The sequence below is a fragment of the Carlito syrichta genome, unplaced genomic scaffold (assembly GCF_000164805.1).
Source record: "Carlito syrichta isolate Samal-C Ts95f unplaced genomic scaffold, Tarsius_syrichta-2.0.1 Scaffold113575, whole genome shotgun sequence".
Classification (NCBI taxonomy): Eukaryota; Metazoa; Chordata; class Mammalia; order Primates; family Tarsiidae; genus Carlito; species Carlito syrichta.
Window position 1 is genome coordinate 139,065 of NW_007057671.1, and position 22,037 is coordinate 161,101.

The 22,037-nt window shown below is 36.3% G+C and overlaps 1 protein-coding gene across 1 annotated transcript in view; it reads left to right on the plus strand.

Moving 5' to 3' along the window:
- The window catches only part of TPP2 (tripeptidyl peptidase 2), a gene marked incomplete at its 5' end in the record, with an annotated part of 155,369 nt that extends 136,061 nt beyond the window's left edge, over nucleotides 1-19,308 (plus strand). The window contains 6 exons of the mRNA XM_021719109.1: nucleotides 171-322; nucleotides 7,520-7,616; nucleotides 8,563-8,693; nucleotides 13,833-14,040; nucleotides 16,429-16,548; nucleotides 18,372-19,308. Coding sequence (XP_021574784.1) covers nucleotides 171-322; nucleotides 7,520-7,616; nucleotides 8,563-8,693; nucleotides 13,833-14,040; nucleotides 16,429-16,548; nucleotides 18,372-18,461 — 798 coding nt within the window. The remainder of the gene's footprint in view (nucleotides 1-170; nucleotides 323-7,519; nucleotides 7,617-8,562; nucleotides 8,694-13,832; nucleotides 14,041-16,428; nucleotides 16,549-18,371) is intronic.
- Nucleotides 19,309-22,037: the final 2,729 nt, after the last annotated feature.

Consider the following 22,037-nt stretch of genomic DNA (forward strand, 5'->3'; position numbering starts at 1 on the left):
GCTGTGATCACAGAATAAAATTATTGATATATTAGGACCCTCAGGATCTGGAATACAGTGTAGTACAACTCAGGTGCAGCTCATGTTATATGATGTTTAGCTCTAGAAGATAATCTTCAAATTTATAAAATTAAGCATATTAATCTAAGAATCTCTCTCTACATTCATAGGATATAATCCCTGTTCATTACTACTTAATACCTCCACCAACAAAGACGAAGAATGGCAGCAAAGATAAGGAAAAAGAGTCAGAAAAAGAGAAAGATTTAAAAGAAGAGTTTACTGAGGCATTACGAGATCTTAAAATTCAGTGGATGACAAAGTAGGTTTTCTTAAGTGGATTTTTTTTTAACAGCATTGTGAATCTGTGCGTAGACTATATTCAGAAATACTAAAAGCAGATGATAAGATTACAGGTTCTTTTAAATTCTCTTGTGCTTGTATTTCTATAAATTATAAATTTATAGTTACCTTTTATGATAACATTTTTTAATTTTTATTTTAGTCACTTAATTCATATTAACTCTTGGAAGATAATTTTATTAGAAGGTATAAAACAAAATCAGTTTTGCCAGCACTTCAGAGATAGTCATTGTCCTATTATTTTTCTATTTGTACATCTAGCAGTGTGAATAAAATTGTATTCTCATTTTAAAAGTTTATTTAACAGCCCTATAAATACCATTTTTAATGACTATGTAGTATACTGCTCTATGAATGTGATAGAATCTATTTAAACATTGTATATAGTATACATATGTTTATAACTTTTCTCTATGATACTGTCATAAACATTTTTATACATAAAGGTTTTTTTTTAATTTCCATCAGAAAAAAGTCATTTTGATATGTTTTGCCAAATTTCTAGAATGAATATAATAATTTATACACCATCTAGCAGTATATGTGTGCTACTACAGGATGCAAAAAAAGGTCTTTATTGCCATCTTAAATTGCATTCCTTTAGTTATTATTTAACGTAAGCTTATTTAATGCTTCCATGAATTCTTAGTATAGCTTATGTCAGTTGAGCTTATGCTTTGTCCGTTTTTATGGAGACATTTGTTTTTTCTTGTCAGTTTAAACTTTTTAATATAAAAGGAATTAATGCTTTTCCATGTTGCCACGGATGTTCCCCCATGTTATTCTTGGACTTTTAGCCTCCTTTTTGCATAGTAAGAATTTTTCTGTTTAGTCAAGTTAATTGCTTTTTTCATTTGTTGTGCAGTATTTCTTTCAACGCTAGTTTTCTGCAGGAGTTCTCTTTAGCTGAGTATGTATGTGTATTTGAAGTTAGATGATCTTAGAGGGAATAGAAGTCGTCATAATGTGAAGATAATTCCCAAAGATTGAACCATTATGTCAGTTCACATTCACATGTATCTTCCCACTTCAAACTAGGTTGTATCTCCACCAGAAATCATTCTTTAGGTTCTTCTTTGGCTGATTTTAGAATGGTATAAACAGTTGACAATACAATGTAAAATCTTCAAAAGTGAAATTGCAGTGTCTTCTGTCATGACAGCCTGAGTGAATACATGATTCTGCTTCCCGTTAAAACTAGTTTAAATTGTTTTCTATAAAACAACCTTTAAAAGCCATTGGAAATGATCCGAATGGCATACAGCAAATGAAAAAATCATCTATTCAAAAATATCTACAAAAATCTGGTAAGAAAAGCAAAAATCTGCGATATTGAGCCAAGACCACTACCCTGCTTACCCTCTTACTTCAGTGAGGCAGAAACTTGCCTTCAGGTCTTGCCATCAAAAACACAGTCTTCCTTTTCCTGGCTCCCAATCGGAGAGAAGGTTTCTTCTTGGGAAGAGCAGAACATCATTTCTCACCCTCCCAGCTACCAGTTCCTGAGGCTAAGTTCAGGCTGAGTATTGTCAAGAGGTGTGGACTTCCTTCTTTTGCTCAATTCCTACTTGTAAAGTACTGTTGAGAACACTGGAGACTACTTCAGACCTGTTATTTGGAAGGCTGTGGTTCCACACCAAGTCAGGCAAACCAAGAAGACCTCAGGAGAGAGTGCAGCTCCTGAAGTGAGGGTGTTACTCAGGGTGTTTCTCCAGAGCTCAGGTTTAGCAATTTTTCCAATGAGGCATAAAGAGGTCACAAAACTGATAGCTCCTAATTCCTTCCTGAGGAACTGGCTTCGTTTATATCAGAAGATGGAGAAGTTCATGCCTAAGAGCTCTTTCAAAAACAGTGATTCAAAAAGATTGAAAAATGAACAGAGCCTAAGAGAAATATGGGATACCATAAGTGCACCAGAATACATGTAATGAAAGTACCAGGAGAAGCGAGATCAAGAAAAAAAAAATTCAGTGAAATTATGAGTGGAAGCTCTCCATATTTATTAAGACATTAGCCTACACATATAGAGAGCTCAGTGAATGTCAAGTAAAATAAATGCAAAGAAATCCACAAAAAGATATATCCTGATAAAGATACTGAAGGTCAGAGGTAAGGAGAAGATTTTGAAAGCAATAAGATCAAACTACTCATCATATAAGGGAACTCTAGTGAGGTTAACAGCTGACTTCTGAGCAGAAACAGTGGAGGCCAGAAAGCAGTGGGATAATAATATTCAAGATGCTCAGAAAACTTAACCAATAATACTGTGTCCAGCAAAACTATCTTTTAAAACTGGAAAAGAAATAAAGACTTTCCCATATGTTTTCACTCATAAGCAGACCTTGAATAATTATTATGATACTATAAGAAAGGGATTGGCAGTAATGGGAAACTGTCAGGGGAGATGGGATGGGATTGGCAGTTGAAGGAAACTGCTAGGGGAGGGAGGGGCATACCTCATCAGCAAGGATATCTGCATAATCAACATTTGTATACCTAACCCTGAATTGTACCCCACATCTTTATCAAAATTTTTAAAAATCAATAAGAAAAAAAGACTTTCCCAGATAAGCAAATACTGAGCTAATTTGTTACTAGCAGACCCACTATCCAAGAAATACTACAAAAAGTTATTAAACCTGAAAGTAGGTGATTCCAGGCAGTAATTTCAATCCATATTGGTGGGAGCAGAGAGAAACACTGATAGAGTTAATTTTTACAGAATTGTAAAAGATAGAATAGTTCTTTTTTCTCTTAACTGATTTTTTAAAAAACTGTATAAAGTGTATATAATACATTGCTAGACCTATAACATAATTAACCCCTTGCACTCAGAGACATCTCGTGTATCACCTTCCAACAACTCAACCACACTTTTTTACAAAATAATGAAAAACAAGTCACTTCACATTAAATAGTATAGCATTGGAACCAATTGTTTTATTGTAATGATATATGACTTATAATGAAATTTGGGGAATTGAAGAACTTATTTATGCCAAAAAAATCAAAATTTTGTATCTTACATTTTTCTAACATATGTGAAACAATCACTAGCTTGTTTTGCAGTTTGACTGATACATGTTATGCAGTAGCAATTCGATGTCTTCTGCTTGATGTTTTTCCATTCGAGTAGACAGTGCAGTACTGTTTTCTTCCTCCCACATTAATATGTCATTTATTGTCTAGTTTGTGCATCACTGTTAAAAACACTTCACACATTTGCATCTCCCTGATGATTAGTGAGGTTGAGCATTTCTTCATGTGTTTGTTGGCTTCTCGAATGTCTTCTTTTGTGAAGTGTCTGTTCATATCTGCTTTTTCATGCAGTTTGAATGGAAAACTTCAAGGAAGCATACATGTTTGAAGAATTTATACTGGCATAAGTTTATCCTGTTTAATCATCAGCCATCTCTTTATGTCTCCTCAGAGGGGACATTTGAGTGCAAAGGGTTAAAGTATGTTCTATAATACATATGCTTTGTAATATGTCATTAACAGCACAAAGGAGATGGGTGGGAACAAAACTATTGGGCTAAGGAAGTGACTGGATAGTAAAGTTACTGATCATTGTACCCATGAATTAATTGGTGTATAATATTAATAGGTGTTATAGTATAATAATGCCAGAGAAAGGAATAGAGCTATAATTGGATAATGTTTCTATATTTCGATGCAATTAAGCTAGGAAAAATCTGAAATTGACTCTAATAAGTTGAAATGTACACAACAGGGAGGCCCCAAAATAACCAGAATTACATTTTGGAGAGTGGGCCTTTTGTAATACAGTCTTCCCCGCTGTACCCATTGACATCAGTGTACCAGCTAATGTTGCTGTGAGAGGCTGTGTTCAGCTGCAGGGAATTTTTTTTTTCTTGGAGATTCTTTCAGCATGTTTGTCCATTTCATGAGGGATGATTCATGAGTGCACCTACCCACACCACACCGAGTGTTCAGCAGTTCTGACCAAAAATGTCATGACTCTCACACTCTACCTTCTCTATTCACCTGATCTTGCCCCAAATGACTTATTTTTTGTTTCCCTGGATGAAAAAAGTTCTCAAAGGGAAATGTTTTGCCAGCATCGAAGAGGTGAAGCAAAAAACAGCAGAGACACGAAAAGGCATCAACACTGATGAGTTCAAAAACTGTTTTGAGCAGTGGAAAAGGCATCTCAATAGGTATATTGCATCACACGGAGAGTACTTTGAAGGTAACTGAAGTTTAAATGTGTAAGAATAAATACACAATTTTTTATAAATAAGTTTCTTTTTTGGGAGGTTCCCCCCTCATATGGTAAGTCTTAGAGCAACCACACACAAAAAAAACTCAAAAAGATCATTAAAGAAATTTAAATGCTCATAAAATATTAATACAAAAGAAAACCATAAAGAACGAACAGAAGAACAAAAAAGACATGGATACCTAGAAAACAAAAACTTAAATGGCAGACTTAAGTCTAAATATATGAGCCATATTAAAAGAAAATAAAGAAAATTTCATTTACAATAACATTGAAAGAAAATATGTAGGAAAATGTTTAACAAAAGAGATGCAAGACTAATACTCCAAAATTGCCAAACATTATTGAAGGCAATTGAAGACCTGAGTAAATGGAAAAATATTCCATGTTTATGGATTAGGAGACTTAATAAAGTATTTTCCACACTGATCTAAAACTTTAATGCAATCGCCATCAGAATCCTTGCTGACTTCTTTGTAGAAATTAATAAGCTGATTCTGAAAGTCATGGATCACATGATACCCAGAATAGTGAAACAATCTTGAAAAAGAACAAAGTTGGACTCACATTTCCTAATTTCAGAACTTACTACAAAGCAACAGTGAACAAGACAGTACTTTACTGGCACAAGGATAAGACATATAGATCAATGGAATACAATTAAGAGGCCAGAAAATAAAACCATGTGTCTGTGGTCATCAGATTTTTTTTTTTAACAAAGGTGCCAATGCCAACACCATTCAATGAGGAAAGAACAGTCTTTTTAACAAAGGATGTGGGCACAACTGAACAGCCATATGGAAGAAGAATGAAGTTGGACCCTTGTCTTACATCATATATACAAATTAGTTCAAAATGCATCAAAGAGCTAAAACTATAAAACTCCTTAATGAAGACATAGTGGCAAATCTTTATTACCTTGGATTGGGCGGTTTTTAGTTAAAATACCAAAAGCACGAGTAGCAAAAACTTTAGTGCTTTGAAGCATCAAGAAAATGAAAAGAATGACCTATAAAATGAGAGAAAACATTTGCAAGTTATTTGTTTCTAAGAAACTTGTATCCAGAATATATAAAGAACTACTACCTTACAGTAATACAAAAGCAAATGGGCCCAGTCTTATAAGGATGAAAAACTTAATTCGACATTTCTATTAGGAAGATACACAAATGACCAATAAGCAAATGAAAAGATGCGCTACAGAAACATGCATCAGAACCATAGTGAAATACTGCTTCACACTCACCAGTATGGCTGGAATCAAAAAGTCAGATAATAAGTTTTTGGCAAGTATGTAGAGAAAGCATATTCTCAGACACTGCTGACGGGAATCTAAAAAATGATGCAACCTTTTTGGAAAACAATTTGACTGCTCTTCACATAATTAAACATAGTTTTCATAAGGTCCAGACAGGTCCGTTCTAGATATATCCAAGGAAAATAACCTATATTAAAACGAAAATGTGTACGTGAAAGTTTATATAGCAGCATTACTCATAATGGCCCAAATGTCCATCAGCTGATGAATAAATAAACAAAATGTGGTGTATCAATACAGTGGAATACTATTCAGCCATAAAAATTGCCTGTTACGTGCTACAGCACGAATGAAACTTGAAAAAACTATGCTAAGTGGATTATACGATTCCATTCATTTTAAATGTTCATAATGGAGAAACCTATAGAGACAAAAAGTATAGAGGTTTACTTTAGTGGTTGCTTCAGGCTGAGCAGAACTGATGAGGGTGCTGGGAAGGGCTAATAACTAAAGGGTATGGAGATTTCTTGTGCTGATGAAAATATTTGAAAGTTGGCTGCTGTGATGGTTGCATATATCTATTAATATACCAAAAACATTGAACTACACACTTTTAAAATGGCTGAATTGTATGGTGTGTGAATTATCTCTGTTTTTGAGCAATGAAATTACAAATCTTGTAGAAGATGCAAGAGCTAATAAAATTGATGCAAATAATGTTAAAGAACTTGACAAATGATTCCCAAAGCCATAACAAATGTGGTTAGACTATTCAGAAACATGCAGGAAGTAGCATTGAAAAGGTTGTTGACTCATTAGGTGTTTTAGAAGAAAATTGCCAAGAATTACTAGAGGTCCCTGGCAGAATTTATAAAGCCTTAGAATATTTGGGGGGGGGGGAACCCTCTCTATGAATAAGCTGTGGTTTTTAAAAATGCTGCTTTTGCTCATGTATAATTGTGGGGTGGGGAGAAAAACAACTAGATTTTTTTTTTTTTTGTACTAAGAATAAGTGTAATACTTTGTTGTCCTTAAGTTAAATATATTTTCATAAAAAGTTATGCTATCACTTTGAAATTTTGACAATACATTAAGTGAATTTAATGTAAGTGACCTATCTCTGTTGCTAGTTACCATTTGGATTGTTAATTTGGATTGTTTTTATCCTAATGCATATGCTCAGGAAGAGCTGACATAGTTTTATTCAGCTTCCCCATTTGGGAATATGAACTGTCTATTCATTCAAGGCTTTAGAATTTCTAGAAGAGTTTAAAATTTTCTTCTTGTAGATCTTAGACATTTCGAAATCTTATCTTTCTTGCTATTTGTGAATGTGTGTTTTCTCCTTTTTAATAAATCTAATTTATTCTTAGCTGATACGTAAGAAAGCTATTGATGCATATTTTTGTTTGAACATCTTATTGAACTTTTAATTGAAATAATTTTTAGTTTGAATTTCTTGATTTTCTAAGTAGGCATTTGTACTACCTACCAATAATGATAATCTTTGTCAATAAGTATACTTATATTTCAGATTGCTGCTTTATTTTATTGGCTAGAATTTCCAAACAATGTTAAATAGGGGAAAACAGATTTGTTGTTGTTGTTGTTGTTAAAGAAAAAAGTAAATGTTTCTCTCTTTTTTACATACATAGGCTGGATTCTAGTGACATTTATAATGAATTGAAAGAAACATATCCTAATTATCTTCCTCTGTATGTTGCGCGACTTCACCAGTTGGATGCTGAAAAGGTTGGATATGTTTATTCTTAATGTATCTTATTTTGCTTGTAATATTAGGTAAGATTTGAGTTTTGAATAAAAGAGCATCATTATCTTTGTCTTCTGTTCTTACTGAAGCTGTTTTCATTAAGGCAATTGTAGGACCTGGCCACTGCTGTAAGTTTAGTGTAGGATTCTTTCTCATGCTTGGTCAGTAAGAGTAAATGGACAAGATAACCTAAGGATTGCTTTCGTGACCTTAACTTAAAGAGCACGATGCAGACGACAGGGGTCCTTGCCGGTTAGAAATCTGAAGCATGTTCACTGAAAGAAGAAGTATTTCTACTGTGCGTCAACTCATTTGGGAGAATTAGCCATAGGTCCAAACTGTCATAGCATGAACCAGCTCTCATTAGTAATCATGGCAGCAGGAAAGTGCGAACCATAATAAATTAAAAATCATTAAGGGTTTAGAGTAGTAATCTACAGGGTATTGATAGGAAATCGACTTCTTTTTAAAAACTTTAACAAGACAGAAGTAAATTGCTATATAGTGATTATAGACTCTGTTAATTATAATTTTGTTTATTGTCATCTTTGTGTTCTTAATGATGAATTAGAAAGAATGTGTTTCATCATTTAGTCTTTTTTTAACTTCTAGAGAAATGCAGAAAAGGAGTTGCCTTTGTTAAAAAAACAAACCAAAAAAAACTACACATTTTTCTGAACTTTTGCTTACTCTTACCCTGGACTGCAGTAGGGAATGTAAGTTAGGTGTTTTCACATCAGCGCTCAAGTTTTCTACGTACTAACAATCACAAAACACCTTAGGAGATGGCTTGCAGGTAGAGGACGCAGCTCCCTCACACTGCAGTTGTGACTCTCATGACTGAGACAACAGAAGTGAAAATGCTTTTGCATGCTAGTTGATACTGATCGATATATCCATTGTTTATTATTTCTTTTTCCTCCCCAGGAACGAATGAAAAGACTTAATGAAATTGTTGAAGCTGCAAATGCTGTTATTTCTCATATAGACCAAACGGCTCTAGCAGTTTATATTGCAATGAAGACTGATCCTAGGCCTGATGCAGCTACTATAAAAAAGTACCTAACCAGTAAATAATCTTTCTTGCATCTCATTTCTTAGTTAACTTGTTAATTTTCTTGAATCTTTTAAGACTAACCCCAAGGAAAATAGTTTGCCATCTCTACCATTAAGTGCTGTTGAGGTGGAGGGATTTGAATAGCTGTGACCAAACTGTCCAGCCACTTGAGCATTTGTGTGAACTGGACCATATGGAGAAGGCAAAAGTGCAACACCCCATAAACTATTTACTGACCAATGACATGAAAAACCTAAAATTGCATTTGTAATGCCTAGTGAAATAAATGACAAAAAATAAAATTAAAGTTAAAATTGTTATCTAGCAACTTTAGTTTTATGAAACTGGCTTTACAGTATTACTTGGAGAGAATGGAAGGGGAAAATTGTCTTTAGCCATGATAAAACCTAATACTATACATACATAGAGAGACTTGCCTGGGTTTATGAGTGATTGTCATGGTTCCTCTCATGTAAGAATATGGTTTCCAGCCGGGCTCGGTGGCTCAGCCTGTAATCCTGCGTCTTTGGGAGTCTGAGGTGAGTGGATTGCCTGAGCCCACGGGTTCGAGACCCACCTGGGCAGCGAGACCTCATCTCTACAATAAATCAAAAAATCAGCCGGGCGTGGTTGGCATGCCTGTAATTCCGGCTACTGGGAAGGCTGAGGCGGAAGGATCACTGGAACCCAGCAGGCGAGGCTGCAGTGGCCAGGAGCGGCCACTGCACTCCAGTCTGGGCAATCAAGTGAGATTCCAACTCAAAAAAAAAAAAATATGGTTTCCATACGTTGGTATAGTGGTCCATTGACTCTTTGAGCCAAGCTGCCATTTGGTTAGTTTTACCCTCCAGTGAACTCTTAAACCATCACTTTGTGGTAGCCTTCCCAATATTGTTTTTTGTTGTTGTTGTTGTTTATCATTTTGGTTTATTTTTAGCCTAGTAGGATCATTAACTTACAAGGGTAGAAATATTCTCTTTTCTTTATGGTTAGTGTTGCTAATAAGTCAAAACTGTTCAGGTTACCTGAAAGTGCTATACTTTTCCCTTAGAATTTAATCTGTTTCAGTCAATATTTTTTTCTACATAAAATACTTGGATTCTAAACTGCTGGAACTCTTGACATTACATTGTTTTATTGATGTTATAGGATTGATATTATAGGACCTTATGAATCTAACAAGCAGTAATTTTCAATTTTATTTAAAATTGGTTGTTTGGCCATTGTTAGTACTTTACCTTTTATATTTTTTGAAAGAATAATCTCAAAATATTGCCCTCTTGTTATTGTTGTAAATAATAATAGAGAGTATAACCCATTTATTAAGTGCCAATTATGGATAAGGGACTCTTTGAGGCATTTCAAATACATTGTCTCATTTAAATGTAGTCTTTCAAGCAGTGTGTGAAGTAGGGACGTTTTCACCCTCCTTTTATGAAAGTGACTGAAATTCAGGTAGGTTGAATGACTTGGTGGAGGTGCCAGTACAAGGAATTGAGAAGGCCAGTAGTCATAGCAGGCGCTGTATCCAGGATCTGCCTGTTCCCTATTTCTCCTTATATTCCTTTTCCCTTCTTGAGAAGATTAACATAACTCATTTTCTCTCACAGAAAAAAATAGGGGCATCGCCTTCCTGCCTAACCATGCTCATGCTTTCCTTTGTCTCAGTGAGTGATCAGTGTTAATCTTATTACTAATAAGTGGAGTTTGGCCTTGATCACTTTAAAACTGTCATCCCCAGATCACCAGCGATAACCAGCTGCTAGAAATAGTGGCCCATTTAGAGTCTTCCTTGACCTTGCTGAAGCACCTGACATCAGCTGTCTCCTATGTTACCTCTTACAGTTTGTGTAAATAAGATCATTTCCTCAAATTTAGGTGTATACAGAATAGCACATATGGCTCATTTTGAAATTTCAGTAAATATTAAGGTTTATGGGTTTTTTCTTTTTTCTTTTTTTTGTATTTTAAAGATGTGGAGTATAATTCCGGATTAGGTATACAAGTGGCCATTGTACAGGTAAAGTTTGGGCCTCCCTTTGGTCCCTACTTCACCTGCTTTGAGATCAGGTAACCTACTGATATTGTGTGCCACTCTCTCCCCACGCCCCGGGTAGTATCCCACTACTGCCAATCCCTTTCTAATAATATTCTGGTAAATGTTCAGGGTCTGCTTATGAGTGATAATATGTGGTACTCAGTTCTTGGGTTCTGTGATAGATCATTGAGTATTATAGACTCTAAATCCATCCAAGTTGATGCAAAGTCCATATGTTTTGTCTTTTATGACTGCATAATATTCCATTGTGTAGGTGTACCACATTTTTTAATCCAGTCCAGTTTGGATGGACAGCATGGTTGGTTCCATATTTTTGCTATTGTGAATAATGTTGCAAATGTTACCATCCACAAAGGAAACTCAATTCCAGATTAAAGTGAGTCAGAAATACAATATTGGTTTTGTTTTCTCACTAGTCTTTTTTCTCACTCTTTTTGTTTTTTCTTGGAGGATGCTGGACCCTGACTATAGTGACTATTGGAAATAAACTGATATAAAACTAGAGAGTAGTCATAAAACCTCATAAAAATGCTAAGAGTGGAGCTACTTTAGGTTTTAGCAACATTGGATCAACTTGTCCATCCTTGTAATGAAGGTATTTTTCTCCAGACTTTTGCTTCAGCCTGATTGAAGTGGACTTTGCTCAGATTGGGTTTGAACAGAGGACTATATTCAGTCTTGAAATATATTGCTTTCAAGATAAGATTTGATCAGGAAATAGTTGCTATTTCTTATAGGTATAATCTGTTGGGAAGTAGCAGCAGACTTAAGTATTAATGTCTTATTTATATGCAAAATTGCTTTGATTTAAATCACTGTCAAGAATTATAAGATAACTGTTTTATAATTTTAAAAATACTAACTTTTTAAAGGTGATCTCATCATTACATGTAGTTACATTTGAACTGTGCTTATTTAGGCATTAAAGCATCTGATTCCAATCAAGTTGCTTCCTAAAACGTAGCTATTATCACTAGATTTGCTTCACAAGATGCTTATTGAGCACATATGGTATAGAAAAGGCATCACTGAGAAAGACTTTAAAAATGAACAAGATACTCTGTACTCTCAGAAAACATATAGTCTAATGCAGAAGATGAAGTTGCCAGATAGGAAATGATTAAGAGATATAAAATATACCTATTGTAAATAAATACTTCAAATTGCAAAAGCCTATAGAAAGGAAAGCTGACCACCTTCTGAGTGGGGAAGGCCTCGTGGATTAACATGGTAATCAACCTGAGCCAGTCAGTGCAGAGTTATGAGAGTGTAGGCAAGGACAGATGATTGGATCCAAGGACACTAAAATAGAAAGGAATGTTACAGGTGATTTAATCCAGGTCTGGCAAGTACAGAACACCTGTGTCACCCCCAGCTTGCCTCTGACTTCTGCATCCTTCCAACCCTTCTCTGGCCAGCCAGGACCCATTGGCCAGCATTGGCATGGTTGAGGAAACCTGTCTTGTCGACCCATTTTGTCCCAAGGGCCCCTTTCTCCTTCACAAAATGGGGCTAGTAGCTGTGCCTGACCACTGGGGTTGTTGTGAAGCATGAGTGAAGTGCTGCTAAGAAGACACTTAGCATGGTGCCTGGCATCTAAAAGGTAGGGAAGGGAGCGTGGCTCACTTGATAAGAAGCCATGTAGATGCCCCACAGCTTTTCAGTCCCAAAAGGCTGTTGGCAAATCTTTTTGTTCTTAAGTCCAAAGTGTGCAGTCCCCAGACACATTTCCAAAGGGAGTGAAAGTAGATTTGTTAAAGCTTTGAATCTTTTGGCTGAGAAATTTATAGGCATCTTTTGGGCATAGTTTCATCCACATTGCAAATGTGTTGAGATTGTTAACTGCCCTCTTTGATGAACTCTGCAAATATGAAAGAATTTCTTGGTAGCTCTAGCATCCACCTTTCCTCCCACTCACTTTCAAGGTCCAGGATCAAGTGGGCTTTGAGCCTCTGAGAGTGCCCCAGTCTTGGGCAATGTTTCAGCAGTGGCATTTTCCTTGATACTTAGGCTTCACATCCCTGCCATGTAGCTTCTTAAATTAGCAGGACTCCTTGGTGTGCAGGATTAGTGGATGAGGCCTTGAGCCCTCAAGTTGTTGGGTCCGTAGTTGTCTTTCCTGCTAATGTCTTTCCTTGTTGATTACCTAGTCCCAGCAGATTTCACATGTTGCACATTCCACTGTGGGTTCTCAGGATAACTCTTACTGTTAAGTCATTCAAGGCTAAGTGCCTCATTGTCATTTTATCAGTATAACGTAGTCCTCTTTGACTTCACATGTACCTGACACAAGTTGGACAAAATGCCTCAAGTAAGCTCTCTAGAGACGAACATGTTTCCCTGGATTGTGAGTTATTGTTATATTTCGTGGAACAATAATTTATTGAGTGTATGTTCTGTGCCAAGCATTGTCCTAGGCGTTTGGAATGCTGTGGAAGAAAACAAAGATGTTTTCCCTGAAGTAAGGCACTTTACCATAATCATTAAGAGCACAGATTCCAGAACCAGACTGCTAAACTTAGAATCTTGAGTCTGCCGCTTCCTAACTAGAGGGCCTTGAACAAATTACCTAATCTCTTTGAGCCTCAGTTCGTCCTTTGCAAAATTATGGTAATTAACAATATCTACTCATAGAGTTGTAAGACAGTTGCTGTCACATTCAGTCAGCTTTATATTTGTTTGCTCTAGTCATGAACATGACTAGATAACCTCTTTGTATATCTGTGCCTACTCATAGACGAATACATAGTAATTGCTATTTATAGGAAATCTAAAGACTTAAAAGATATTATCCTGATTATGAGTTATGTGGCTTACAGAATTTAGAGTAGTTATTAATCTTTCAACTCTGTTGCTTATGGCATTCTGTTTCAGCCAGGTGCCGCTACCCTAACTCATTTAATCTATATCTAATATAGTGACTCATTTGATGTTTATTAATATAAGGCATCTTATTTATAATGCACAAGTATATACATGGACATGTATTTCTGCATTGTCAATCTTAGACTGCATGAGTTTAGTCTGTACTTTTAAAGACATTTTACTAATATGTGAAATATTTTTCGATTTCCTATACAGTGATATGGACAAACAAAAATCGACTCTTGTAGACGCCCTTTGCAGGAAAGGTTGTGCACTGGCCGACCATCTTCTTCACACGGAGATTCAGGATGGGGCTGTTTCAAGTGATGTAGAAGGAAAAGAAGAGGAAGGAGAAACCACTTTGGATTCTCTGGCAGAAACATTTTGGGAAACTACAAAATGGACTGATCTTTTTGACAATAAGGTAACGTTTCTCCTTTGTTTTAGCACGGTTCTTGGGGTAACCTCACAAACCTCTCTGGTGCTCCATTGCTCGCCAGAAGAGGAAGAAAATAAGGTGAAGCGGCTAAGCCACACTCTGAAGAAGACATCATGCTTAGCCTGATACCTCACATTGTCCTACCTGCTTTAAAAACATTTTACTGTCATTTTATCTGTTTGCAAAGTGGCTGTTTAGTCACAATAATTTTGAAAACAGTTTGAGAATATTTGCAGTAGTTAAGCCAGGTCTGTATGAAGCTAATTTAAAAAGTCTTCAGGACTCCCCATATCTGTTGATATGCTATCTATTGGCCATGTGAGATTTAGGATGCATGCTGATTAGTTTTGTTACTATTTATTTTCCTCAGGAATCTTTAGCTTCTAAATAATTATCATCTTGATTTTTAGCTGAGCAGTTTTAAAACCCAGTTTGGGAAAAGTAACATGGATGAACTTTTTTGGATTTTAGGCATAAAAACATTTTAAATCCCTTTTGCATCTCTACTAAAATTCTTGCAATAGAAATTATATACGTTTTTTATCAACCTTTCTTTGCTATAGAGATAAAGAAAATCAATAAAATCTGTAGGAGTCTCCTCACCCGGCACACACCATGTTTTAGTAGACACCTGCTTGTTCTCAGGATTAACTGTGGTGATTTGCAGTAAAAAACACTGTAAGAGCTGGGCTCAGTGGCTCAGCTTGTCATCCCAGCACTTTGGGAGGCCAAGACGAGTGGATGGCCTGAGCTCACGGGCAGGTTCGAAACCAGCCCTGGCAACTTAATGAGACCTCATCTCTATAATAAATTTTTTTAAAAAATTAGCCGGGTGTGGTAGTGTGCATCTGTAGTTCCGGCTACTTGGAAGGCTGAGGCGGAAGGATCTCCAGAGCCCAACAGGTCGATCCTGGAGTGGTCGTGAGTGTGCCACTGCACTCCAGCCTGAGCAACACAGTGAGACTCCAACTCAAAAAACAAACAAACAAAAAAGAATGCTGAAAATAAGGAGCAATTCTTGTATGCTTCACATTTTCCCACCACAGCACAGTAGTGCATTTATAGAAGGTGCTCAGTCATATCCAGGAAACTGAAGGAGTCAGCACTGCAACAGAGGTTAAGAATTTGTTTCTGAAATTAGACCTCTTGTGTTTGACTACTGCCTCTACCACTTTTATCTGTGACCTTAGGCAAGTTTACTAAATTTTGATGTCTCAGTTTCTTATCTCTACTACCTGACATGGGCTGTTAGAATGAGTATTAAGTATATGGAAGGTCCCCAACAATATTTGCTGTTACTTTTATAAACAGTTATTGAAGGCCTGCTATGTACCGAACACTGCTTCCCTGTTGTTGAGGAATGTACCAGAGATCGAGAAACACTTGGTGAACATCATAATAAGATTGTTAGAGATGTTTCTGTTTATGCAATAGTACTCCTAGATTAGGGGCTATAAATGTTATTACCTGTCTGTTTACTATGTTTATGGCAACAATTTTTTAACATTTTGCTTGACTTTAGAGTACAAGTTGATAAAATGTGACAGAATTCCTTTCTTTGAGTACATTTTCTACATTCTAAATTGGAAACCCAAAATATAAATAAATGCTTACCAAGTACACGACAGGTGCAATAATGACAGGCATATGTAAAAGGAGTGTGTTTATACAATCTGTTACCAATTTTTTTTTAACTTTTATCTTCATTTGCAGTTTTGGCAATTTATACCAACTCTTTACATTATTGTATTTCTCTCCTAATTTGCATCTTTGTAACCATTTATGTTAGCTCTGGCTTCTTTTGTATGAAGAGGCATAGATAAATGAATTTTTTTTTTTTTTTGAGTTGGGAGTCTTACTCTGTCGCTCGGACTGAGTGCAGTGGCCACTCCCGGCCACCACAGCCTCACCTGCTGGGCTCCGGCGATCCTTCCACCTCAGCCTTCCAAGTAGCTGGAACTACAGGCGCACGCTACCACGCCCGGCTAATTTTTTGATTTTTATTGTAGAATTGAGGTCTCACCAAGTTGCCCAGGTGGATCTCAAACCCACGGGCTCAGGCAATCCGCTCACCTCGGCCTCCCAAAGCACTGGAATTACAGGATGAGCCACCAAACCCGGCCAATAAATGAATTTTAGCAACAAACAATTTCTTATATTTTTTTCTTTCCAAAAATAAATTATCTGTTCTGTGGAATGTCCCACTCTTTTGAAAACACTAATTGTTTGTTTAAAAAGTTTTGAAAAATGTATTTGATGTAGCATATTCATTTCAAGAGCTACACTCCTATTAAAGCTTTAATTCCTTCATTATTAAAGCTATATGGCTTAAAATGTATTTAGTAAATAAGCTTATTTTATTGTGTATTCTAGGTTTTGACATTTGCATATAAGCATGCACTAGTAAATAAAATGTATGGGAGAGGCCTTAAATTTGCAACTAAACTTGTAGAAGAAAAACCAACAAAAGAAAACTGGAAAAATTGTATTCAAGTAAGTGATATTTAAAATATCATTGTTAAGTGTCACTTCAGTATTTCATAGTGACATGATAACTAGAAAGGCTTAAAGCAGTGATGTAACAATTACTGATTTTATCGTGACCAGTATTACACTAATTAGTGTAATGTGAACTATACAATAAAAATATGTGGCAGTCAATAAGCTATTTAAAATTTTAAAACATTTTTCGCTCATATCTAAAAATCCTGTATTAGCCTCAAATGTTTTCAGTAAGGCCAAAGTGCATTTTGAATTTTGTATAGGTAGAAGACAGTTTTCTTTTATGAGAGAAACAGAGAATTCCTTTAAAATACTTGTTGCCTCAGTTCTGAAATGGTTGAACTTTTAAAATTTATGTTTGATTTTTTTTTTCTTCATTTGAGATGATAAGCCATAAATTATTTTAGCATATATATTATATGCAGAGGAATTCTATAGTTGAGCCTTATGCACAAATTAATTGTAAGTATAAAAACGTATTGAATTTTACAGAAAAGATTGTAGTCTCACCTTTGTACTTTTTTTTTTTTTCTTTTTGTAATAGGCTTATGCCTAAAAGATGAAGGTAGGGGACTCAGGTGGTTCCCAATTCAGCTAAGAGGCTGGTCTGGGTTAATTATACTTTATATTTAAGGTATGCTTTGGATGTAAAACTGACCAGTAGATTCCTCTGAAATTATTTGATAGAGTGGCTGTGGTTTATATTTACTCTTAGAACTTTCTGTGTTTACTCTCACCATTCAGTCTAAATTGTAAGACATTTTAGGAATCCTTCAGATCTTTGGCAAGATTGAGAGGACTCTTCTGGAGCCAGCTGTTGATATGTCTAGGGTGGTTCTCAGCATCACATAGAATTGTAACCTGTGAGCACTGACGTTTGTGAAGCCAGTAATCCCCACAGATATTCACATCCAGGTTGTATTAGAACTTGTCCCACCTCCACTCTGCCCTCTACTGTCTATTCTTCACATAGCAGCTGGAAAAGATGTTTGCACCTACTGGTGAATCCTGATCACATTTAGAGTAAAATCCATTCTCCCCCTTGTGGCCCACAGGCCCAGTTTAGCTCTCTAGCCATATCACGTTTGCCAGTATAAACACCAGCCTCTCTGCTTCTCTGAAACAGCTACATCCTTTTCCCACCAAAGGAACATAGCACTAACTCGTCCAGCTATGTGGAAAGTTCTTCCCCTGTATTTTCACAGAGTAGATTTCTTCTTGTCGTTCATATTCACCTTAAGTGTCATCTCTTCAGAGATCCTTTCTTGACCTTCCCAGTTACTTTGTATTATATCAAGTATTATTTTTCACTGTGTACTTGATAAATATCTTAATTATTTACTTGTTTATCTATTCATTAATTTGCTTATTTATTATTTGAAGTTTTTTTTTCCCCCTGAAAGTGGGAGGTGAGTTTGTCCAGTGCTGCTGTTTTCCCGATGCCTGGAGCGGTGCTTGACTTAATAGTGGGCACAAAAAAAATATAGGAAGTTCGGTTGGTTGGAAGGAAGCAGGGAAGACAGGTTAGTAGGAAAGAGAGAAAAGGAAAATTGATAGGGAGAATAATAAGAAGGATAGATTGGTTGGTAGAAACATTGACTGATAAGTTGATAGTAAGAAAGGGTAGTTGGTTGGTAGGAAGCAAGACAAATGGGTGGGTGAGTTGATGTTTGGTTGGTAGAAGGAAGGTTCTCTATGCAGCTACGAAATATCTAATACTGTTGCTAAATGCCTGGTATAGACTTCACCCTAAATACTGCACTTGAAAACCTGTCATTTCCTTTAGTAATACAAATGGTTGTGTTTTGTTGTAGCTGATGAAGTTACTTGGATGGACCCATTGTGCATCTTTTACTGAAAACTGGCTCCCCATCATGTATCCTCCGGATTATTGTGTATTCTAAAATAGGAACCAAGACTTTAAATTTTAAAAAAGAAAGTTTTATAGTGAATGGATATAAAAACTAATTTGTGGCGTTTTTAGTCTAATGCATGTTTTCATCCACTATCAAATGCTGATTATTAAAACGATGTGTATTTATCAGAGAATTCACTGGTGTGTGGCTTAATACATGTAAGTCTAGACCTCTGACATGGTGTTTTCCTAATGCCTTGCGTTGCTGGCACAAGGGATGTGCCCTGCCTGCCAGCACCTAGGCCTTTGATTTGGGTTGCAACTTATTACGTGCATGATAGATTTTGAACAATAACTTTTAACTGCAAACCTGTACAATTCTATTTTTTATTTTATAAATGAACAGGGTTTTAACATGCTCAACTTTAATTTTTTTCAATTGTATGAAGGCCTTAAAAAAGCTACGTTAAACGTAGCTGAAATTATTTATTGGACTAAAAATTAACAGAACTTCATTTCCAGATTTTCTTTTCTTTTTTTAATTTTGGCAAACGTTTACATTTAATTAAGGGGAAAACATAGAACTGGCACAAGCAAGTGGCAGTCGCTGAAGCATAACTGCTTCAATAAGTCAACTTGGAGTCATCACAGGCAAGTCATTTGAACGTCCTCTTGAAGGTGCAGCACATCCGAATAAATTAATAGCGTGTATCAATGCCAGACAGCTACATCTTTATCAGGTGTTGTAAAAATACAGATGTGGTTTGTTTATTAAAGTTGAAATAATGTAAAACACTTGAACAAATGTGCAAAACCAAGATCACCGTACACCATATGCACTCTGATACCTTATTTTTTTTTATAAATAAAAAAAGTGAATATTGAAACCTCTTAAAGTTGGTCTTAATTTTTCATAAATAAAACTTGTTACAACAAATAACAAATCCATAGACAAAAACATTAAGCATAAGGTAACTTATTTTATAATGTTTTTTACAGGCTTGCAATTATTTGAATATATTTTCAGTTCTTATTGTATGATTAACTTTTGTGTATATTTAATTTTGTATTATTTTTCTCTTTTTGGCTACTAGGCCTGTCTCTCATCATTTCTCCATAAAATAAACAGATACAAGTATACAGTGCAACCACTTATCTAATAGCAAACTGTGTGTGCATGCACGCACCTATGTGTGTGTGTATGTATGTATGGTTTTTAATCCTGTTCCCTTAAATTTTACCACTGCAAAGATCTACCAGTTATCTTGTCCAGTTATTCCTAATTGTTTTTGTTTTATCTCATGAAAGTGCTGGAGCCATTGTGTGAAAATACAAATAGGCATATAGACGTATATTGCACACCATTTCTGGGCCATCTAGAGTCTGAAGTCCATCTGTGAACAGCCGCATGTGTGTTCTGTCTTACACGCATGTGTACTTCCACCTACATGCACACAGGTCCTCCTATATTCAGGTTTAGTCCAGCAAGAGATTCAAGAAGCTCAGGAAGGGTAAGATGACATCCCAAAGTCATACTGCTGATGCACTGCTAATCATAGAATCTCTTTTGCAACCCAAGCTTTGCCATTTCAAATAATTACTACCTAGAGCAGTAAGCTGTGGCCTTTGTGCCAAAACTGGATTGCTGTGTGTTTTTGTAAGGACAGTTTTATTGGAATACAGCCACTCCCATTCACATATGACTCCTGTAACAGGAGGCAGCCATACAAAACTTGCTGTGTTAGGTGCGGCTTTCCATCTGGATCATTCTGTGCTTCTGTGTTGACCGGTGGACCCAAGTCAGCCCTAGAAGCCATTCTCAGCAATATCATGACTATTAATATTTCCATGTGATTAGATTAAAAAGAATGCAGGCTGTAAGATGGAACTTTAAAAAGCCAAGAACAGTTCTGCTGTTTCTGGTCATGGTAGCCAGCGTTTGCGCACACCCACTGAACACAGCAGTAAAGGAAAAAATAACTGCTCAAACAGTAGAAATGGTGCAGAATGTGTGCCTAATACTAGTTCTACCCCCAGCTCATGGCATGTCCAGAGGCTGGGCGACTGGAAGCCCTCACCTGTGTCTCTGCCATCTAATCCCAGCTCAGACATTGACGTGATAAACCAAGTCACTTGGTCCCCATGGATCCCATCTAGAAAGTTACCGTGCTATATTCAGTGTGTCTGTTCCAACTCAAAAATAATTAAATTTGAATTAACTGAGTTGTTTCCCCCTGCAATGTATCATTCTCTGTTTTCCCATCAACCCAGCGTCAAGAATATGTGTTTTTGTCTTTCCCTGTAGGATCTAAGTCAGAGAAGCCTGTGTAGGGAGATGGGTAAGAGGGATCCTTTGTATCCCCTTCAAAAGGAAAACAAAACCTCTGGAATGGAGAGAATTCTTTTGAGAAATAAGAAAGTAAACACTCTGAACTTTATGAGTCTGAACATAGTAAACCAAGAGGAGAAAAACAATAGTAATGGGTAATAAATTGAAAAGAGGAAACAGACTAAGGAAATTCCTGGAAACCAAAAACAAAAAGTGAAATGTAAGCTGCTCTGACTTGCAGAACTCTCCACCCACCCACCTGCTTGTACCCTGGGAGAGCCAGTCAGGATGTGGTCTGAGCGGTGTCTGCTGGCACTCTGCTCTGAGAAGGTATTGTTTTAGTTTCACTTAAAAACCCGGGCTTTTGTGAGAGGATTTCAAACAGTTCACAGGCAAGTGTTGTTCAAGCCCTGTGTTCCCAAGGGGCAAACTCGTAATCTGATTCTTCCTCCATCTTACTTTTTCGTAATATTCCAACCTGTTGCCTTACACAGGTTGCTTCAAGGTATCCTTTAGTGAATTCCTCTATTCTTTTTGCCTCCTGTCGTCGTACATTTCAGTATCAGTGCCAGGTACCATGGTCTCACTGCACCTAGGACTGCCTATTGCCAGTCATGTAAACAAACCCCAGGATCTGGCTGTGCCAGCTCTTATTCAAAACGCAAATAGAGTACCAAGCAACTGTAAATGCATTTTGTAATTCATTTTATGAGTGATTTTAATGTATTGGCATATTCCTCGATAGTTATGTGAATAAGCTACCTCACAGCTTCCAACCATTTTTTTTTTTTTTTCCCCCCACTCAAGAGTACAACTTGGCTGGAGTTTGGCAGATCTAAGCAGGGCTTGGGGGAGATGGTTCCAAGCCTGAGTCGTTAAAATGTACCACGACAGGAGGCAAAAAGAATAGAAGAATACACTAAAGGATACCTTGAAGCAATCTGTGATGCAACAGGTTGGAATATTACAAAAAAGTAAGATGGAGGGAGAATCAGATTAAGAGACACTAACCTATCAAACATGAACTTTATCTAGGTTCTGATCAAAAATTAAAATGCCATATATTTATGAGAGAATTAGAAACTTGAGCACCGTATTTACATGTTACTTTAATATAGTTTTGATATAGTATTATGTATCATATAGATACAGGCTGAATTTGTAATTGGAAGGATTGTGATTTGCTTCAGATTAATACTGGAGCGAAAAAAATGGATGGAGATTTAGGTGAAGCAGGGTTTTCTATGAATTGGAAATTCTTGTGGAGATGGGGGTTCACAATGCTAACCTACTTAT